Source organism: Mytilus galloprovincialis, chromosome 13 (assembly GCF_965363235.1).
Source record: "Mytilus galloprovincialis chromosome 13, xbMytGall1.hap1.1, whole genome shotgun sequence".
NCBI lineage: Eukaryota > Metazoa > Mollusca > Bivalvia > Mytilida > Mytilidae > Mytilus > Mytilus galloprovincialis.
The window spans coordinates 64,232,606-64,254,455 of record NC_134850.1 but is presented as its reverse complement, the minus strand read 5'-3'; the positions used below and the strand labels follow the sequence as shown (position 1 = coordinate 64,254,455).

General features: G+C 31.9%; 1 protein-coding gene and 1 long non-coding RNA gene across 11 annotated transcripts in view; one reads left to right on the top strand and one right to left on the bottom strand.

The window, feature by feature from the left end:
- The window catches only part of LOC143057223 (beta-1,3-galactosyltransferase 1-like), a 63,589-nt gene extending 52,426 nt beyond the window's left edge, over positions 1 to 11,163 (top strand). For 6 of the 10 annotated variants that reach the window (XM_076230484.1, XM_076230485.1, XM_076230482.1 and 3 more), the window contains 2 exons: positions 848 to 901; positions 9,761 to 11,163. In XM_076230484.1, coding sequence (XP_076086599.1) covers positions 9,795 to 10,922 — 1,128 coding nt within the window. In that variant the 5' untranslated portion in view covers positions 848 to 901; positions 9,761 to 9,794 and the 3' untranslated portion in view covers positions 10,923 to 11,163. The remainder of the gene's footprint in view (positions 1 to 847; positions 902 to 9,760) is intronic. The other 4 variants (XM_076230489.1, XM_076230491.1, XM_076230490.1 and 1 more) reach the window with 1 other exon arrangement.
- A 5,197-nt stretch (positions 11,164 to 16,360) lies between these two features.
- LOC143057940 (uncharacterized) lies at positions 16,361 to 18,531 on the bottom strand. Its single transcript, XR_012972877.1, has 3 exons — positions 18,388 to 18,531; positions 17,224 to 17,451; positions 16,361 to 16,811 (listed from the first exon to the last, which is right to left on the bottom strand). It is a non-coding gene; the product is annotated as an uncharacterized LOC143057940 (long non-coding RNA).
- Between the last annotated feature and the right edge of the window lie 3,319 nt (positions 18,532 to 21,850).

The following is a 21,850-nucleotide window of genomic DNA, read 5'->3' as shown; positions in this document are numbered from 1 at the left end:
GGATGGTGCACATTCTATATATGTCTGTCCCAAGTCAGGAGCCTGTAATTTGGTGGTTGTCGTTTTTTGCTGTATATCAAATTTGATTTTTCGTCTGAAGTGTTTTACATTTGTCATTTCGGGGCCTTTTATGGCTGACTATAGGATATGGGTTTTACTCATTGATGAAGGCCGTACGGTGACGTATAGTTGTTAATTTCTGAGTCATTTTAGTCTCTTGTGGAGCGTTATCTCATTGGCAATCATATCATATCTTCTTATTTTATATTATGAAAGATTCTCAAGTCATGAAAAGAAGAAGAAAAAAAAACAATCGCGTAAGGATTGAAGTGACACTCGATATCTCTCTCTACCGGAGTAAAGGTGATAACAAGAAATGTTTTACTTGTCTGACATAATGTCGGCAAATATCACTTGAAAAGTATTAAAATGTTTGTCTGTGCATAATTATATTATTAATCTACGGTATATTTTATCAGATCGATTGATCAGATTAAGACAATATGTGTTGTGTTTGGATTGCAACTGCAAAAAACCAGGATTATCATTCTTGATTTGCGAGTTTTGAATTCTGAATTATGACTGATCCTTCTCGGCTTTCGTATTTGAAGCATATGCTTCAACGAACACATCATATAAATGTACTGATTGTGTGTCATTGGCGGATAGTCAATTTGCTTTGTTTTTTCTATTACATTATTGAGAGACTAAAAATAGATTTAAAGTTATCCATTCAGAACAATTTTATGCTTAACCACCTGAAATATTTTTCACATAAATGTTGATATATTACTGAAAATTAGAAACTTCCATAAAGATGGTGTCATGATCTCCTTTTATTTTCTAGTGACACTCCGCCTGACTCTGGTTACGTAGATATGTATCCCAGTTGATATATAAGGTATGATACAGTTTATTCTATTAAATGCTTTTTTACTAATTAAAATCATATTGCAATTAATTTGAATCAATCAATTTCAGCGACTAATGTATATTTCCTTAAACTTATCGCTAACTAAGGCACCCGCTTTTTTGTTTGGTTAGCTTTTCGACACCTATATTAGATTTTGAACTTTTAGATAGATCAGCCCATATATAAACCAGCATAAAGACATTGAACTCTGCAAGTCATAATTATGTGGGGTGTGAACTCGTTGAAGGTTAAGGTTGATAATTTCGATTTGAAATTTGGAAATGACGCTTTAGAATGTATAACATCTTATTCTTCTTCCTTCTTTCTTCAAAATAAAAAAAAAGTAATGAAAACAGGCATGTGCTATTTTTTGTTGAAAGCCGTATTGTTACTTATAGTTGTTGTTTTATAAACAGACAACTTTCAAGAAGCACCTGCACATACGTATACATATCTCCAAATTGATACGATATTCCCGGGCTTGTATTTCCAAACATGCTTTCCTTGACAGATGATTTCTTCTCTGAAAGATGCTATTAAACCAAGAGTTCTATATATTTAGGTGAAGATGAAATCATCCCTTCGCACATTTTTCTGACATCATCACGAGTTGGTTGATCGTTATGGAATATACATTTCACAGATGATATCGAATATGTTCCTTATGTCGTTATTACAATCCCGTTCCCTTTTTACGAATGTGACCTACCGAATTAGACTAAAAACCGGGTTTGTACTAATATGAGTAACACGACGGGTGCCACATGTGGAGCAGGATCTCTTTACCCTTCTTTGGCACCTGAGATCATCCCCAGTATTGGTAATGTTCGCGTTGCTTAGTCTTTATGTTTTCTATGTTTTAAATTTGGTACTATTGTTTTTCGGTTGGTCTTTTTCTCCTTTAGCCAAGGCGTTAACAGTTTGTTTCGATTTATGAGCTTTAATGTCCCTCTGGTAAATTTCTCTTTTATCTCTGCTTCGGCTTATACTTATCAGTTTATTATATATCTGAAACAGCATACTGAATATGTTAGATAACCTGAGATTCCTTGTTGTAATTGTTTAGCAATGTTTGTGCCACAGGATTAGAATGAGATGCTCGGACTTTGTAGTTGTCTTGGGTAAGTATTTCAATTGTGGACTTGCGCCATGGATGTCTTTGACAAGTTAATTATTAATGGTAACGCATAAGTATTTGCTAGATTGAATTCTATCAAGCGTTGACATTTGGAGGACTGAAGCCTGTCCGGATAAGACGATAAAGGGTATGCTCATTGTTGAGGCGTTGATCAATCCCTGAAAATTATGCTAGTGTATAAGGGAAAAAAAAGGCCATAAATATATGATATATTTCGTTTTATCATATTTTTATCAAGGTTAATACGATAAATTATTATTTTTTGAATGATACCTTCTCCTCATATCATGTTATGAGTTTGGAAAAAAGACGCATTATGTTCGTAATTGATTACTTAGATAAAACCTGTGTTTATAAATGTAAAAATGAAAGAAAATTTTTGTTTCTTTGATTCTGCTGATAATATCTAGTTTTGATTTTTTTTTAAATTGTCAAGTGAATTATTTATCAATTTGTTTTAAAGTTCAAGAAATAAGAATGAAATCGATTAAAAAAAATATCATGTTTCAGATCAGAATCAATTCAACCAATTTAATATTGCATTATTGTTGAGGGTACTTTGGGGTACAGAAGCATTCCTCAAAACTAACGGAGGCGGTAAATAATAGTAAACAGTGTGTTGGTTTATTCCGACATACTTACTCATCTTCTCTGTTGACTGTGAGGGTTGATTTTTTTATGGAAAAATCACATAGTTCTAAAACATAATTTTGCACCCTCCATTAAATGTATTGAATTTTTTAAAGTAGTATTCATTGATTTTTGCAGAATGTTTTTATTCCACGTTATATATAACAATATTTAAAATATGTTTAAAAAATGTTCTTCTTTAGCTATTTGGATAAACTCATATTGATTAAAAATGTTGCTTTTATTAGAAATAGGGCCTAATGTATTTTTCTGTGGTTAAGAACCAATTTATAATAAAATTTAAAAAATGTATATATATAGTCCGACAAAGAAGACAATAAATGTATCATCTGTTCCTGAGGAGTTGGTATTTTTTATAATACTTGTCCATCAATTTGTCAACAACAATATTTAACTTCAAATTGTTGCTCAGTCTGACTTTTTCTGTGGTTTTTTCTTTTGCACTATCGTTTGTCTGATTTTCTTTTTTTAGCCACAACGTTGTCCGTTTATGTTCGACTTTTGTGTTTGAATGTCGGTCTCGTACTTTGGCCTATCTTTAAATTAAAATTGAACAATTATAGTTAAGTTTCAAAAACAGAGTAATTAAATTAATTTAGATGAACATATCATACCAATCACGTTTACATAGAAGTCTTGATTAACAAACAAAGGTAAGTTTATACGGCTTGTGATGAGTTATTAATCCATGAAAGTGTTGATCCGTGTACAAACATCGTTAAAATGTCTCTAATCAGTTGCGTAGGGTTCACCGCAGGTCACTTTGATATTTTTCTTGTTGAGAAATATGATCTGGTCATCAATTGCAGACGATAGACTGTTTGACTTTTTTTGTTAAAAGCAGTGCATATGAAAGCATTCCCTTGGAAGGAAAGGACGTTGCTGGTACTACTATAACTATTGGAATCTCAGGATAAATATATTTATGTTGTTAATTGATTTCATTTAGTATTACGAAGGGGATATTTCAACGGAACTAAAGTGAGTGGAAATGTGAAGAGAAATATCTCAAGATGTATAACAGGCAAACCAGTATCCGAGTACTAAAATGGTACTCGAGTATTCGGTCTTCCGAGCGAGTACCTCAGTACTAGAGAACTCTTTGCCATTCCTAATAAAAACAGAAAGTTCCTTTTTAAAAGGTAAAATCAAATGCTCAAACTCATCAAAGGAATGAAAAAAACTGTAATATTTCAGACTTGGTACAGGTATATCCTTATGTAGGACATTGTTTATAGCTAATAAAATCTCTCTCTTGTGTGAGAGTCGTATAAAATTCCAGTATTTTGACAACGATGTGTGAACAAAACATACAGACATTTACATGGTAAAAATGTCCCAAAAATTGGAAGCACAGCAGTCAATATTGTGTTATAATCTTAATCAATTTAATTACAAACATGGCAACAAAGAAAAACAAAATGGCAACAATAAAATGTTTCTTAACTGGTTGATCGTTTTACGCTTAAACAATTTAATTTGCTAGATTAAATAATTTGACCCATTTAACATTTAGGCAGTTAAATCATATTTGGATTGTTAAGAATAACTCCAATTTCACACGATATGACGACATGTGATTAAGGAGAAGTGAGGGATGATTGTTACAATAGTTTTCGTGTAAGCAGCAACCCCTTAATAGGTGTCATCAAATTGTTATATCTGGAAATGAGATCCGTACGAAAATGTAAAATTACAGAAGTACCGAACTCCGAGACAAATTTTAAACGGAAAGTACATAAGCAAATGGCAAAATCAAAAGCGCAAACACATCAAACGAATGGATAACAACTGTCATATTCCTGAATTGCTACATACATATTCTTATGTAGAAAATTGTTGAATTAAACATGGTTATATAGCTAGCTTAACCTCACACTTGTACAACAATCGCATAAACTTCCATTATATATGATAACGATGTATGAGCTAGCGTAACAGACGTAATAGGTCAAATTGTCACAAATAGCACTAGTCAACATTGTGTTGTAATCTCTATAATAATAGAATTTAAATAAATATGTCAACAAAGTAGAACAAAATTTCATATACACAAAGCATATTAGCAATACGAAAGACATGACTACAAAATATACCTATAGCAAAAATATTGGATGCATAAAAACCGAGCCAAGTCAAACGGATATGACAAAAAATAGAATAGACAGTTAAAGTAATGATTTATAACTGTAAAATATAGGCACCTAAATATTACAATAATTTTTAAATAAAAAGATAGTACAAAATATTAAAAGTAAATTTCCAGTACTACAGATTTTTAGTAAAGAAAAAGAACCTATGTAAAAGTAGCAGTGTAGTATGCTTATTACAACAACAACTGTGTTTTCACACTACAGAGACTTTAATAAATAGTAGTATGCTTATTACAACAACTACTGTGTTTTCACACTACAGAGACTTCAATAGATAGTAGTATGCTTGTTACATAGCAACTGTGTTTTCACACTACAGAGACTTCAATAAACAGTAGTATACTTGTTACATAACAACTGTGTTTTCACACTACAGAGACTTCAATAAATAGTAGTATGCTTGTTACATAACAACTGTGTTTTCACACTACAGAGACTTCAATAAATAGTAGTATGCTTGTTACATAACAACTGTGTTTTCACACTACAGAGACTTCAATAAATAGTAGTATGCTTGTTACTTCAATAAATAGTAGTATGCTTGTTACATAACAACTGTGTTTTCACACTACAGAGACTTCAATAAATAGTAGTATGCTTGTTACATAACAACTGTGTTTTCACACTACAGAGACTTCAATAAATAGTAGTATGCTTGTTACATAACAACTGTGTTTTCACACTACAGAGACTTCAATAAATAGTAGTATGCTTGTTACATAACAACTGTGTTTTCACACTACAGAGACTTCAATAAATAGTAGTATGCTTGTTACATAACAACTGTGTTTTCACACTACAGAGACTTCAATAAATAGTAGTATGCTTGTTACATAACAACTGTGTTTTCACACTACAGAGACTTCAATAAATAGTAGTATGCTTGTTACATAACAACTGTGTTTTCACACTACAGAGAATTCAATTAATAGTAGTATGCTTGTTACATAACAACTGTGTTTTCACACTACAGAGAATTCAATTAATAGTAGTATGCTTGTTACATAACAACTGTGTTTTCACACTATACAGAATTCAATTAATAGTAGTATACTCGTTACATAACAACTGTGTTTTAACACTACAGAGACTTCAATTAATAGTAGTATGCTTGTTACATAACAACTGTATTTTCACACTATACAGAATTCAATTAATAGTTGTATACTCGTTACACAATAGCTGTCTTTTCACATTATACATACTTCAATTAATTGCAGTATGCTCCTAACACAACAACTGAGTTTTCACATTATACGAACACCAATTAAATAGTAATATGCTCCTTACACAAAAACTGAGTTTTTACACTAGACGGACTTTATCAATAATAGCATGCTTGTTACATAACAACTGTGTTTTCACACTATACATAATTCAATTGATAGTTGCATGTTCGTTACACAATAACTGTGTTTTTACATTATACGGACCTCAATTAATAGTAGTATGCTCCTTACGTAAAACTGTGTTTTCACACAATAAGGACTTTAATTAATAGTAGTATACTCGTTACACAAAAACTGCTGCTGCAGAGTTATAAGGAAAGACTACTGAAATCGACTTAGCATAATGTGTACGGTCAGCATCACAAATTAGTTGACTGATACAATGTGGCTGTGTCTGAATCTCACTTCAGTACCGACATGTTCTCACTGTCTAAGATCTTTAGATCCCAGCAAAAACGTCTGATCTCTTACTTTACCGATTATGTCCCTTTCTGGAATGTGTCAGATTCTCGATTATGACATTATGAATTAGCATACACTGGTGCATGCCTAAATGGCAACTCGTATGAACCTCTGGTAACGTGCGTCCTTCATTTATCCTGTGGACGCATCAAGTCTCGTTTCTTTTAGTTCTTTGATTATCGGTAAACTATTGTCGCCTTAATTTACATAATTAATATAAATTGGCCCGAGAACACAGTTATTTCGTAGTGCATTTCTTTTAGACTATAAACTCAAATTAAAAAAATCGCACCAGCTCTTTCTCAAAAAGATTTTTACAGTGTAGTGCACTACCAGTAAGACAAATAATATCAAAATTATAGAAACTTCTACCAGCTCTAACTCAAAATATTGACAATTCTGTGTTAAGGGGGTGTAAAATTCAGTTTGACAGCTTCAGACGTGATAAAATTTGACCTTTTTAAACTGGACCAAATCACTACTTAACATAAAGATTCAGCACCCAAATTTTTTTAACATGTAAATACATCCCCCTACTTAATATTTCATGCATTTAATATCAAGAAATAAATTGGGAAAGTGTATCAAATAAAACATGCAAGTTATACACTTTTTACACTAGGGACTATATTCGTAGACAACGAAAACCAAAGGACGATAACTGTCTCCTTGGACCTAATAGGACAGAAAGACTTGACTATTCTTTATAAAACTTTGCATAACCTAAGCTTAGGCAATTATGAGACAGTTTGACAAGTTTCATGGCCGTATGGTATCTATTAGAGAAACTAGGGTCATTTTAGTATTGACATTTGGATGTTTATTTTTGACGTATAAATTAAATATCTTCAACTGTCAAGATTTTGGCCTAGAAATTTGAAATTTTGCAAAAATTTGCTTTTTAAATGCTCTTGAATATTATATGTCAAGTATTAAAAGCATCTGAACACTCATTTTATTTATCAGATGTATTGTAATTATTCCAAAGTCAAATTTATATGAGCCTATGCCTGAAAATAGAGATTTTCCAATTCAGGGAAGCCTTATATAAATATGCATTTTTCTCAGCCAATTTGAAGTTTTTGAAGTTTTTTAAGCCTAAATTATTCTTTCATATATATTAAATGTACTTTAAATGTATAGAAAAGTTACAAAAAGCATACCGCATGAGTATAACATGGTATTGGGCTATGTAGTACTGTGATTTTTTTAGAACCGATTTAGGCGGTAGCCCATATTGACATATAAAAATGCCCACAGAAGCTATCAGAAATGAAAATGTGTTACTTTTTGCTCATTTCTATGCTTAGGTGTTATGATACAAGAATTCTTATTGCAAAAGGGACTCTTGCATTTAAATAATTTGAAAGACAATATGGTCTGATGGCCATTTTTTCACTTTTCAATGGAAAACTTGCATTTAGTTATAGTCTCAATATGCATAAATTTGAACCACTTATTATCATACAGAAAAAAAATATGGTAGCCTATGAAAGGAGTAAGGTGTACTGAATATAATACAGTGCTTTTTTTTTTACAGATTTAGGGAAATGTTTGTGATGGACTACAGATGTGATGTACAAAACTCTTCACATTTTACATACATCAATAAGGCTGTTTAACCAGGGCCATGAATACAAAATATGCTGCACTTTTTTTCTGTGATAATCTACTTTTCTCTATATTCAGAGTTCACAAATGGTTAATTGAATTTGATTAAAGCATAGAAACACAAATATCAGGAACAAAAAAGCTGTCAGATAGAAAGTCAGCATGCCTCTTAGTCATAAAATGTAAATTACTTTAAAATGCTTATTATAGCCGTAGAATGCCAAAATAGCATATTTTAATAAAATTTCTGGAAACCAAAGATGTAAATCATTTACTTTGATTGAGTTTGACAAATTGAAACCAGCAAATCATTCAGGAAAGTTGCCAAAGTACACAATCTACATTTCAGGAATCCATCTCTTAGGCCCGAGAACACAGTTATTTCGTAGTGCATTTCTTTTAGACAATAAATTCAAATTAAAAGAATCGCACCTGCTCTTTCTCAAAAAGATTTTTACAGTGTAGTGTACTACCAGTGAGACAAATAATATCAAAATAATAGAAACTTCTACCAGCTCTAACTCAAAATATTGACAATTCTGTGTTAAGGGGGTCTAAAATTCAGTTTGACAGCTTCAGAATTGATAAAATTTGACCTTTTTAAACTGGACCAAATCACTACTTAACATAAAGATTCAGCACCCAAATTTTTTTAACATGTAAATACATCCCCTTACTTAATATTTCATGCATTTAATATCAAGAAATAAATTTGGAAAGTGTATCAAATAAAACATGCAAGTTATACACTGTTTACACTAGGGACTATATTCCTTGGACCAATTGTCTGTGTCCTACTACAGAACAACAAAATAAGGTTTTAAATATCACCATTTGAGGTTAAATACTGGCATTTTAAGGACTCAAGATGCGTAGTCGTTCAATCGAAAAATTCAAACCTGTAATAGATCAAATAACCTTGAAATGTTTACAAGGGGTTGGGGTATTTAAGTGTTCATTATCATGAATTATCTTGCTGAAGTTTCATTACGTTGATATAGCCTTCATTAAAAACTACCAATTACCGATTGATAATCTTTGATAATCTGTCAGTACAGATCATTATTAAGATGGCGGAGTAGGTTTCACGCATTCAAATGTAACACAAACAGGAACCTGGTTATTTGTTGCTGTTGTAAACTTTTATTTCTCTCTTTGGATTATTAAGATAGTTATCAAAGGTACCAGGATTATAATTTAGTACGCCAAACGCTCGTTTCGTCTACATAAGAATCATCAGTGACGCTCATATCAAAATATTTATAAAGCCAAACAAGTACAAAGTTAAAGAGCATTGAAGATCCAAAATTCCAAAAGCTGTGCCAAATACGTCTAATGTAATCTACGCCAGCTGGGTTAAGAAAATCCTTAGTTTTTCGAAAAATTAAAAATTTTGTAAATAGAAAAATGACAATATCATTGATATTCATGTCAACACCGAAGTGTTGACTACTGGGCTGATGATATCCTCGGGAACGAAACGTCCAGCACTGGAATCGAGTTACCCAATCATAATTATGTGTTATAATGAAACATACATGTAATGTAATTATATATGTACGACTTGATACATTTCATCTTATAGTACATTGGTTCTTTTCAGATTACCGTATCTTCAAACGGGAAAACAAGACATTATGCTTAAAGTTATTCATGTGAAGCGGAGTGATTTCCGACAGGACTTTGTACGTCTGCTTACTTTTATTATAACAATCGGAATATTATTTCCAATGGCCTGGTACATATACCTAAATGCCAGATCTTTAAAGCTTACAGAGAAATTGCTATATGATGCTATAGGGGACACAAAATTTGTTCTCCGAAACATTAAAACTTTTACAACTCTTCCAAACTTGCATATGAATATGCAAAACAATGTTGACCTTAATCAAACTTTACATACTGGTACTAAAAAACCTGTTGAACAAAAGCAAGAAGACATGCAACAGAAATATACTGGATGGTTCTTAGAAAACTTTCATTTTATCATTAACAATGAAGACATCTGTAAAGCAAGTAACGAGTCCATTGATATACTGATAATGATAACATCTTCTCCGCAAAATAAGTTGAGTCGAAACGCTATACGAGAGACTTGGTTGACGCATACGAAAATGAACAAAGGAAATATCAGATATGTATTTCTACTTGGAGAATCGCCAATGACTAAAGAATTAGAAAAAGAAAACTTGCAAACAAAGGATATTATTTTGGGAAACTTTAAGGACGCATACAATAATCTAACTTATAAAACATTGATGGGTTATCAATGGGCAACACAACACTGCAGAAACGCACAGTTCGTTATGAAGACGGATGACGATATGTACGTGCATATACCAGGACTTATTAGAGTTACTAAGAAGAATGCCAATGCTTTACAGACTGCCATTGGAGGAAGGTGTGCTCATTTGGCAAATCCTATACGAGATAAACGGTCCAAATGGTATGCTTCGTTTAAAAGTTATCCACAAACAACCTATCCGGGGTTCTGTTCCGGTACTGGATATGTCACCAGTCTGAACGTTGTCACAAAAATAGTGAAAACATCAAAAGATGTTCCGTTTTTTCATCTGGAAGATGTGTATGTTGCTTTGTGTATCAAAAAACTTGGTCTAAGACTACATCCAATAGGCGGCTTTATGCTAGCTTATAATTTCGGCAATTGTACACATAACGATAATACATTGGTCACTGTTCATCAAGTGTCAGTAAGCATGTTGAAACGTATTTGGGAGACACCTTGTACCCCAAATAAAGTATAATTGAACTATGGAAACATAGTCTATATAGACACCGTTTTTTATACAACACATCTTATACACAAATAAGATATAAGTGTACCATGAAAAAACGATATATAAAGATAGACTGTTCTGTTGATGAAGACACCTTATACCTAAAATAAGGCATATATTTACATGGACCATTTATCGATATATTTCTTGATTATGAACACAGTTTAAATGTTGAACACGCCTTCTATTAAATTTAGATATAACCAAACCATAAGAAATTGTATCATTTACATTTAAAAGTAAAATCACAAAAGTACTGAACTCATACAAAAAGAAAAGACCCTAATCAAATGGCTAAATCAAAAGCTCAAACACATCATTTGCAAACATGTCAAACGAATGGATAACAACGTCATATTCCTGACTAAGAACAGGCATTTTGATATGTAGAAAATGGTGGAGAAAACCTGGTGGTATAGCTAGCTAAACTTCTCACTTTTATGACAGTCGCGTCAAATTCCATTATATAGACACCCAACTTATTTTCACAGATACTTTATTATGTGTGTAGTCCTTTCAGTACAACAGTCATCAAAACATTGATTTACCTTAACGGCTTCTACTACTAGTGTCGAAAACCAAATCAACAATCATCACCAGGCTTGAAATTATTCAACACTACCTATTCTAGAGATTAGTCAAACATAAGTTGGAGTCTTACAAAGAAATATATGTACAGAACACCAATATATTTTCCAAACACACGTTAAATTAATAAACAGAACTATATTTTACAAGACAATGTTTATGACGTGCCAATCCCGTCTCATCATAAAAATATGTGAATATAATCAAAATAACAATAGATGTTTAAGTAATCAAATGAAATATAATAAATTGATTCACGAGGAGACAAGAAGACAATCTCAAAGGTGAACAATTGATCATTATTCAAAAAAGACTATACTAGTAGTTTCTTCTGTGTATGTTGTCCCAAGACAATGCTTAATTTTATACAGGTCTTCTGCAACGCAGATCAATACATGAACGTGAAGGTATTTCTTACTTTTTGATACAATCATGATATAAACCAAATTCTTAAAAACTAGATTTGAAAGTACCTAAATGATATACACGATAAAGGCGCAGTATAATGTTAAGAATTTTAACGCACACGTATAATAGATACGAATCAGTAGGGCGTTTCTGAACGTTAAAACTTTTAAATAAGGACTGCAGAATATTTCATTAATGGTATTCTTACTTAAGTTATACCTTCAACTTTTACCTATAGTATATTTGAAGCTACAAACTCCACACGTAGAGATATTGGTAAGGATTTCTGCTTGGAGTAGTTACAGCATAATAGTTTCTGTAAGAAAATTAAATAATACAAACGACTGCAAACATGTATGCTCCAAAATTCTAAACTGAAAAGCTATTAATAAAAACAAATAAAAGTCTAACAAAGACCTATGTGCTAAATACTTAAAAGTATTTTATCTTAAAACAAGTTTTATCCAAATCTAACACTAAATAAAACTTTTGAAATAAGACTGCAGAAAATTTCACTAATGGTATTCTTACTAACGTTGTACCTTCAACTCGTACATATGGTATACATAGTTATCAAAGGTACCAGGATTATAATTTAGTACGCCAGACGCTAGTTTTGTCTACACAAGACTCATCAGTGACACTCAGATCAAAATAGTTTTATAGTACAAAGTTGAAGAACATTGAGGACCCAAAATGCCAAAACGTCGTGCCAAATACGGCTAAGGTAATCTATTCCTGGGATAAGACAATCCTTAGTTTTTTTAAAAATTCAAAGTTTTGAAACAGAAAATTTATGAAAATGACCAGATAATGGGTATATTTGAAGCTACAAACTCAACAAGTAGAGATATTGGTAAGGATTTCAGTTTGGAGCAGTTACAATTTCTGTAATGCAAATGGTCGAAAACATGTATGCTCCAAAATTCTAAACTTTAAAGCTAGTAGTAAAAACAAAAGAGAGTCTAACAAAGACTTATGTGTAAGATAATTAAAAGTATTATATCTAAAAACAAGTTTTATACAAATTTAACACTAACCAGAATAAGTTTTTCATGAAAATGTGTATGACATGCTAATGTCGAATTATTACTTTAATGTTTGTGTATTTCCCCTTAACAATAGATGATTTTTTTGTAAACTGATGAAGTATGGTAAATTATGAAAAGACGAAGAGTCAATCGCAAAGGTGATCAATTCATTATTATTCAAAATGGACTCAAGTTTCTTTCGGATTCGTTTTCACAAGTCAAGGCTCTATTTTATAGAGGTCACTTGAGACGCAGATCATTACATGAAGTTGAAGGTCTATCCTGATTTGTAAGACATCAATTATATAAATACGAATTCTTTAAAACTGGGTTTGAAAGTACTACAATCATATCGGCGTAGTATAATTGTGAGAAATCGGCAGCCCACGTTTACTATATACGAATTATAATGGTGTTTCTGAACGTTAAAAACTTATATTAGGACTGCAAAAATTTAAGTAATGGTAATCCAAATTATAAAAATGGTCTATTTAAAGCAACGCATTACACACTCAGAGGTATTGGTAGGGATTTCTTTTGTGGCAAAGTATTGCATTATTAGTTCTGTAAGAAAATTATGTTATGCAAATGGCCGCAAACTTGTACATGTATGCTCAAAATTCTAAACTAAAAATCTATTAGTAAAAAACAAGTCATAATCTAACAAAGAAATATCTCTTAAATACTTTAATGTATTTTATCTCAAAACAAGTTTCATCTAAATTTAACACTAAAGAAGATTTTTCATGACAATGTGTACATGACATACTAATGTGGCCTAATCATTTAACTGTTGATCATTTCCCCCAACAATATTTGTTTTTTGTAAACTAATAAAGTATGATAATTTGATTCATAAGAAGATGAAAAGTCAACCTTAAAAGTGGACAATTCACTATAAATCAATATAGACTCAAGTTTCTATCGGGTACGTTTTCTATGCTAAAATAATTACAGGTCGCCTGAACGCCGATCACGACATGAACATAAAGATAATTTTGTTTTTACTTTTTAAGATATTCATGATATTAAAACAATTTCTTAAAAAAGAATTTGAAAGTTTTACAATCATACAAGCGTAATATAATTTAAGGAATTCTGACGCAGACGTATATAACATGTATAACATACGAATTAGCCGGTTGTTTCTGAACGTTCAAAAATTTTAATATGAACTGCCGAAAATTTAACTTATCGCATTCCGATTTAGAATTATCCTGTCAACTCGTACAGATGATATATTTGTAGCTACAAATTACAGATGTATTGATAAGGATTTCTGTTGGAATCAGTCACAGCATTATCAATTATGTATGCTCAACATTTTAAACTTAAATGCTGTTTCGTTGCTTTTTTTTTTTTTTTTTTTTTGGTGTTTTTTTTACTAAGTGTGTGTCTTTTTTTAAATTCTTTTTTGTTGTTTTTTGTGTCATTGATGAATAACTCGTGTTCTTTGTTTTTCTATTAAAAAGCTATTTGTTTTAAATGGGTGGGAGTCTTAAAAAAGAATATCTGTAAAATACTTTTAATATATTTTATCTCAAAACAAGTTTAATTTTATTGTTTTACTTAACAGAATAAGATTTTTTATGACAATGTGTACGACGTGTTAATATCGTCTTATTATTAAAATGTCTATTTTCCCCCTGACAATTGATGATTTTGTATACTGATAAAATATGATACACGAGAAGACGAAAAGACATCTTTAAGGTGAACAATTCATTATAATTCAAAATAGACTCAAGTTTCTTTCGGGTGCGTGTTGACCAGTCAAGGCTCTATTCTATATATGTCACCTGAGACGCAGATCACGACATAAGTTTAAAGGCAATGTCATTTCATCACTAAACTATGTGATTATTGTCACCCCAAAACTAGATTTGTTCATGTGAGATAATGGAATATGGTTACTTGATTCATGATAAGAATATAAGACAAGCTTTAAGTTGAAAAATTTATTAAAACAAACAAAAACACCAAGTTTTCTTTCGTGTACGTTTTAATTAGTCAAGGCTGAATTCTGTTCAGGTCACCTAAAACGCTGATCTCGACATGAACTTGAATGTATTTATTTTTTAAAGACATTCATGATATAAAATCAAATTCTTAAAACTGGATTTGAAAGTACTACAATCAAATAGGCGTACGAATTAACAAAGTGTTTCTGAAATTCAAACTTTTAAATTAAGATGTCAGAAACTATTACAAATTGTATTCCAAAGTAAATCTAATTAACATATTTCGATGATCGAATTGAAGCTAAAAAGGACACACATAGAGGAACTAGTAAACATTGGGTTGGATACTATATATATTGTAATAATTTTATTGCAATACCCATTAAGCTAAATTTACACTCACTAATTTGTAGTGATTTATGATAATTGTTTGACGCTCATATGTGAAGATTACAAATCCAATAAGAATGGGCAGACGTACTCCTTGTATCTGCCCGTAAATGAGTACTCATTCATGGCCTATGTAAGTACATGTATTATCCAAACGATGAATATGACAACATTGCATTAACCTTAACATGCTCAAATAGATTAGTCAACCAAAGCACGCAAATCTAAACTGTTAACCATCGGATCCTGTGATGACATTTTACCTTGAAGGTTTGAAAATGACTAAGATTTGACGTTTGACATTAGAATGACAACCTTTTTAGAGTTAAACAGAAAGTAACAATTTAAACCTTAAACTTTTTTTTCAAAACTGGAAATTCACAGACCTGAAAAAATATGACAAGAAAGAAACAGCGCTTTTATCAATGTTCTTGATTTTAAAGAAATCATAAGGGCCTCAACACTGAGCAACAATAATCCCCACACTGCAAGTTAGAGCCCTAAGCAGTGGTTTGAGCAATATTCTATGCAAACAGACGATCATACCAAAACTGTAGAGAATTGAAAAGCAAATCTGGTGTGTAAAATCAATAAAATCAAAGAAATAATATTTACTGTAAAAATTTAGCCGGACAAGGTTAAATTTCTGTGTCATTTGGTCTCTTGTGGAGAGGTGTCTCATTGGCAATCATACCACATCTTCTTTTCTATAATCACACAGAAGCGTGCAAAACAAAACAAATATTTAGACAACTACGGGGCACATCGAGATATGTATAAGATAACAATAGATTATACTATAACCAAAGAACTGGCTAGTTGGGAGCGTTCCTTATTTTAGTATATTTTGGACTGTTATCTCGTGTAAAAAATAAAACCATAAAAGTATAGAACTCCGAGGAAAACTCAACTCGGGTATTCCGTTAACAAATGGCAAAATCAAAAGCTCAAACCTAAACATACACAGGGTCCAGTTTTAATGTACATTTGTATATCGATAATATATGTAGTAGTTAATAAGCAAAACCAGAAGAGTAGTTTTTTATTTCAATTTTATATATACGTCAAGAGAACTCCTGAGAATGAATTCATGTTCCATTCTGCACTACCATAAAGCGTGAACCCAGCGTACTTGTCGTGTGTACGAACCCAAACTCTGTCTCCCTGTTTCAGAACTAAAGGTAGGGTCTGTGTCATTGCTGAATCATTTGTACCAGCCCCATCAGCAAAGATTGAAATCACTTTCTTTCCATTCAGAACTAAATCTAAACCTATTCTCTGAAGATCATTCATAGATTCCCAAAGAGTAAAAGAAATTAAATACAGGCCTCTTTCAGGTGCTATGAAAATTCCTTGGGTTGCATCATAACCATTTCCCTCGTTTGTTATTATGTCATTGTATTTGATTACTTGGTGTGCAGCAACGTGTGGAATTGTTGTGTTCAAGCTTGCAGCAAAAGCAAGATAATCTGGTAACGCTGAAATATAGTACTATATTCAACACATTGTCGTGTTTGTATTCATACTATACTAAATGCTGCATTGTTTCAATTTATGTGGGTATAGTGTTGCAAATAAGTAAGACACTAAATTGACAACTTCAGGAATATTTCAACAAAATTGTGAAACTATACTTGTAAACAAGGCCCTAAAAACATTTTAAAATTGATTTTTTATTCTGAGATATTGCTCAGTCTTTAGTTTTCTAAGTTTTGTTTTGTGTACTTTTGTTTGTATGTTTGTTTGTTTCTTTTTTAGCCATTGCGTTGTCAATTTGTTTTCGATTTGTGTGATTTACTCTCTCTCTCTCTCCTGTATATCTTTCGCCTTCCTTGTGTCGGCAAAATAGTCAAAATCCCGAAGTCGAAAGGTTAATAAAAAGGGACTTACATGATGATAGTAATCTTTTCGAATTTACATTGGGATGAATTTGGTTAACACTATTGGTCGATGCTGATGTATCTTTTATGGCCTCTTCTGTGACCTCGTCAGTGGCAAGATTGGATATCTTGTTTATTTTGACAGACAAACGTGCTATTAGTTGATGCATATCTCTGTTTTCCTTTTTGAGCCCAGCATTTTCTTGTCTGAGTTCCTTTACGTCCTTTTCAGTGTCTCCTGTGGAATATGAATAACTGCGTGTAATGAATTTCTATGAAGATAATTGTGTTAAGTGATGTATCATTAAATAATATTTCAAACAAGTAACAATGTGTCAGGCTGCTAGCCTATAAGTTTCCTCTTAATCGAATTCATTAAATAACACAACTAAACGAATGCATTGCTCTTAAAACCGGAAACTCAGTGAAGGGTTCAATTAAAAAAAGCTTTTGGTAGGGTTCCCCTTAGCCAGTCTTCCTGCTTCATTTTGAAAGTTTGTCCAAAACAACCGCCGCAATTACATAGTATCATGCTTTGAAATCACGGGTTCGATCTGCCAATAGATCAATCTACAGATTTGAAGAATTATAAATTGGTCTTTTTTGCTTCTCTTCTAAGTACGCAACATTTTATTATACTAGTAGATGTGAGATTTTTGTAACGCACGGCTAGTGTACAAAATTTGAATTTTGGTATCTGTGTTTAGTTTATTGGTTAACCCGGAATTGAAAGGATTCATGTGTATGGGTAAAGTAGATGTCATTTATATATGCATACCCCTTCGAAAACTGGGGGTAGTTCGGAACAGCTAACCTCGCGACTACATCTGGAATGCGGTTTATTTCTGATCACTGACATGTTCTAGTTTGGACGCGAAAAATCCAACAAAATCGCTTACTTAGTCTTTAAACTTCGTTTTTGAGACTGCATAAATAGTATGGACAAGTTATCTGAATTACACCATATCACAGTCGCTTAAATTTTAGTATATATATGAAAAAAGTATATATATTTGTTTTTCATATATATATCACTAAAATTTAAGCGCCTCTGACCATATATACTTGTGTTTACGAATCGCAGTTTTAACGTGAACGTAAAGCGGGCTTAATGTAGATTGTAACAAATATTTATTGCTACTGGTCCAGACTCAGCTTGATAAACACAATTTACCTGGTCTTAGAAGAATTTCCTCATCGTTATCAAATGCTGTTACACACAATGAAGTCACCACAAGTACCAGAAATTGAAGATATTTAGCCATATTATATCGTAAATATTGTAGATAAGGAATTGTAAACTATGTCGTTATCAAACCGTTAATCAAAAATACTTGTTACTTTCGTGACATGCGTGTTTTTATTATATATAAGTAATGATGTTACTGAAATAAGTAAGGAAAATATAGGGACATTATTCTATCAAATATTATGCTGATAACTTAGTTACATAATCTTTTGGGTATCCAACTTTTAATATACATATACAAAGTTTTACATCTTTTTCCACTGGCTGGATTTTATAACATAAACATTTGAGTGGAATATAAAAAAAATGCGGTTTATATCAACGAACGAACGGTAGCTTAACAACGCAATAAAAGAACACAGAAAAAGCAATAATAGTACTTGTATCGAGTGTAAAAGAGGGGCGCCAGATACCACGTAACATTCAAACTCATAGGTCGAAAATTAACTGACAACGCCATGACTAAAAAAGAAACAGACAAATGATAGTACACACAATATAACATAGAAAACTAAAGACTAAGCAACACGAACCCAACCAATACCGATAACACAAGCTCATTATTACCTACCTAGGGGCATTAGCTTTGATTGGATGTGAAACTTTAAGTATTAAAAAAGGTGAAACAAATTGAAAAATATCGATCTCAAAGGTAAATTCGAGAAAAGAAGGTTCGTAAAATCTGATAAAACATTAACAACAAACGGAAAGAATGAAAAATAACTGTCCTATAAAAGCAACAGTAGGCGGATCCAGGGGGCCTGGGGGGGCGCCCCCTTTTTTGTTGGAAAATTTTGGTTGATTATATAGGGAATCACTGAAGCATGACTAGAGCCCCCCCCCCTTTAGGTCAGTCAGCGCCCCCCCCCCCTTTTATGAAAAGTTTTTGATCCGTCACTGTATACTGGTATTCAAAAGTCATAAATCGATATTAAGAGAAATTCGATCCAAATTACAAACTAAAACCGAGAAAAACACATCAACGATCACAGAAAAAAAAAGAAACAACAGAAACACTTTACTCTGAGTAAAATTCAAAACGTCCCTAATTAAATGGCAAAATCAATAGCTCAAACACATCAAAAGAATGGATAACAACTATCATATTCCTGACTTGGTCCTTGAATTTGCTGATTTAGAAAATAATGATTGGTTAAAAAGACAACCGACAGAGAAAAAACATGAATCAGCTTTAGTTTATGCATAACATATTTCCGTAAAAGTGCAAACTATATTGAGGTTTGAAAATAGAAAATAAATTTAAAGATCGTATAGATAACAATGTAATTCCAACGTTAAATTATGGGTTTAAGTTTAAAGTCATGTATTTCTTATTATTCAAAATCAAACTGACTATTTGAGATATATTTCAGATAAAATACTATAAAGAATGACTAACTTCAAAGTTGACAGTTTGTCATATTAGGTGTCTTTTATATCTATACAAAACCATTTTCTACAACAACCGGCCCAGGTGTATGACATAGTAGTCTCCAACTGGCATTTTTTAAATTTTCATTTCAATTAAGTTAAAGTACTTTTGAATAAGAAATGTGAATAAAATATGCAACAGACTCAAAAGTGTAATTAAAAAGAACCTTAACAATAAAAAAAACTAGTCAAGAGATTTAACCATTCATTCTTATTGTAGAATTTATTGAAGATATTTTAAATCGAAAATGAAATTAGTTTGTGCAATGAAATAACATCGTCAAGTGCACACTGGCATCATTACACATTTTAAAAGTAAAATTACTAGCATACCTGCCAACTGTCACTATTTCCGGGGGATTTTCCCCATAAAAGCTCCCAAATGGAAATTTTGAAAGAGCAATTTTGTCCACAATCTTAAACAAATAAAGGCAACAGTAGTATACCGCTGTTCAAACTCATAAATCCATTGACAAAAAACAAAATCGGGGTAACAAACTAAAACTAAGGGAAACGCATTAAATATAAGAGGAAAACAACGACACAACACTACAATATAGCACACACAGAAACGGACCAAGCATCAGACAAAATCCCACGAGAATAACAAATAAAACATCAAAACCAAATACATGAATTTGGGATAGACAAGAACCGTGACACGTCTTATCGCAATGTGAATTTACACTCAAAAATAAGAGAAAACAAACGACGCAACGTTAAAATGTAACACACACAGAAACGAACAATACTATAACAATGGCCATATTCCTGACTTGGTACAGGACATTTTTAAAGGAAAAAATGGCGGGTTGAACCTGGTTTTGTGGCATGCCAAACCTCCCTCTTTTATAGCCATGTGAAATATAACATTAAAATGACAACTCAACACCACAGGACTAATATATAAATAAATTGGAGAACACAATTGACAAAGAAACACACGAACAACAGCCAACAAAAGACAACAAGTTCAAAATTTTAATACGCCAGAAGTGCATTTTGTCCACACAAGACTTACTAGTGACGCCCAGATACAAAAGTTTGAAAGCCGAAATAAGCACAAAGTCGAACAGCATCGAGGACCAAAGATCAAAAAAGTTGTGCCAAAAACGGCCAGGGTTTTCTGTTAGTTACCAGAACATCCCTATTATTTAGAATAATTTATACTTTTGCAAACAGTAAATTTATAAAATTACTATACAAAGGATGTACATGTTAAAACTGAAGTATTAACTAATTACAGGAAACAACTGAAATACATTACATAACCAGACATTTGCAACACAAAATGTAGACACATCCGAATAAGTTTAAACCTCAACGCCAAGTGACGTCACATTTGAAATTGTAAAAAATGACAAAAAATGACGTCATTTGAATTTGTAAAACAGATCATCAAAAAATGAAAAATGACGTCACATTTGAATGTATAAGATAGAATTAGGATTGATTTAAGATTATATTCGAACTAAATACTGATATTGCATTTAATAACAATGCACATTTTAATACTTATTAATAGCAAACTAAGGTAGCAATTAACTATATTATAAAGCTATGTCCGGTTTGTTTTGAATCTAACTTTAAACGTAAAATATCGTACTTATTACGCTAAACAAAATCAAATTTAATAAATGAATGCGTCAATTTTATAAATGCTGTAAGCTATTAAAAGTATGAAGAAGCAAGCAAAACAACATTAAAATGCATTTAAAGGCCCCCTTGAAGGTTTTCTTGGACCATACAAGTCCTCTTGCACGTAAACCCCGCATGGGCATTTTCAAAAGTTGGCAGGTATACATTAGCAAATACTGTTTGTAACAAAATAGATATGATATTTGAGAATATCATTATCCAGTCAGATTCTTTTTTATATGTTAATTGAAAAGGGGGATATTTTAAAATCCCTAGAGAGGAACGACTTTGTCATAAATGTATTTTGATATGAGCGTCA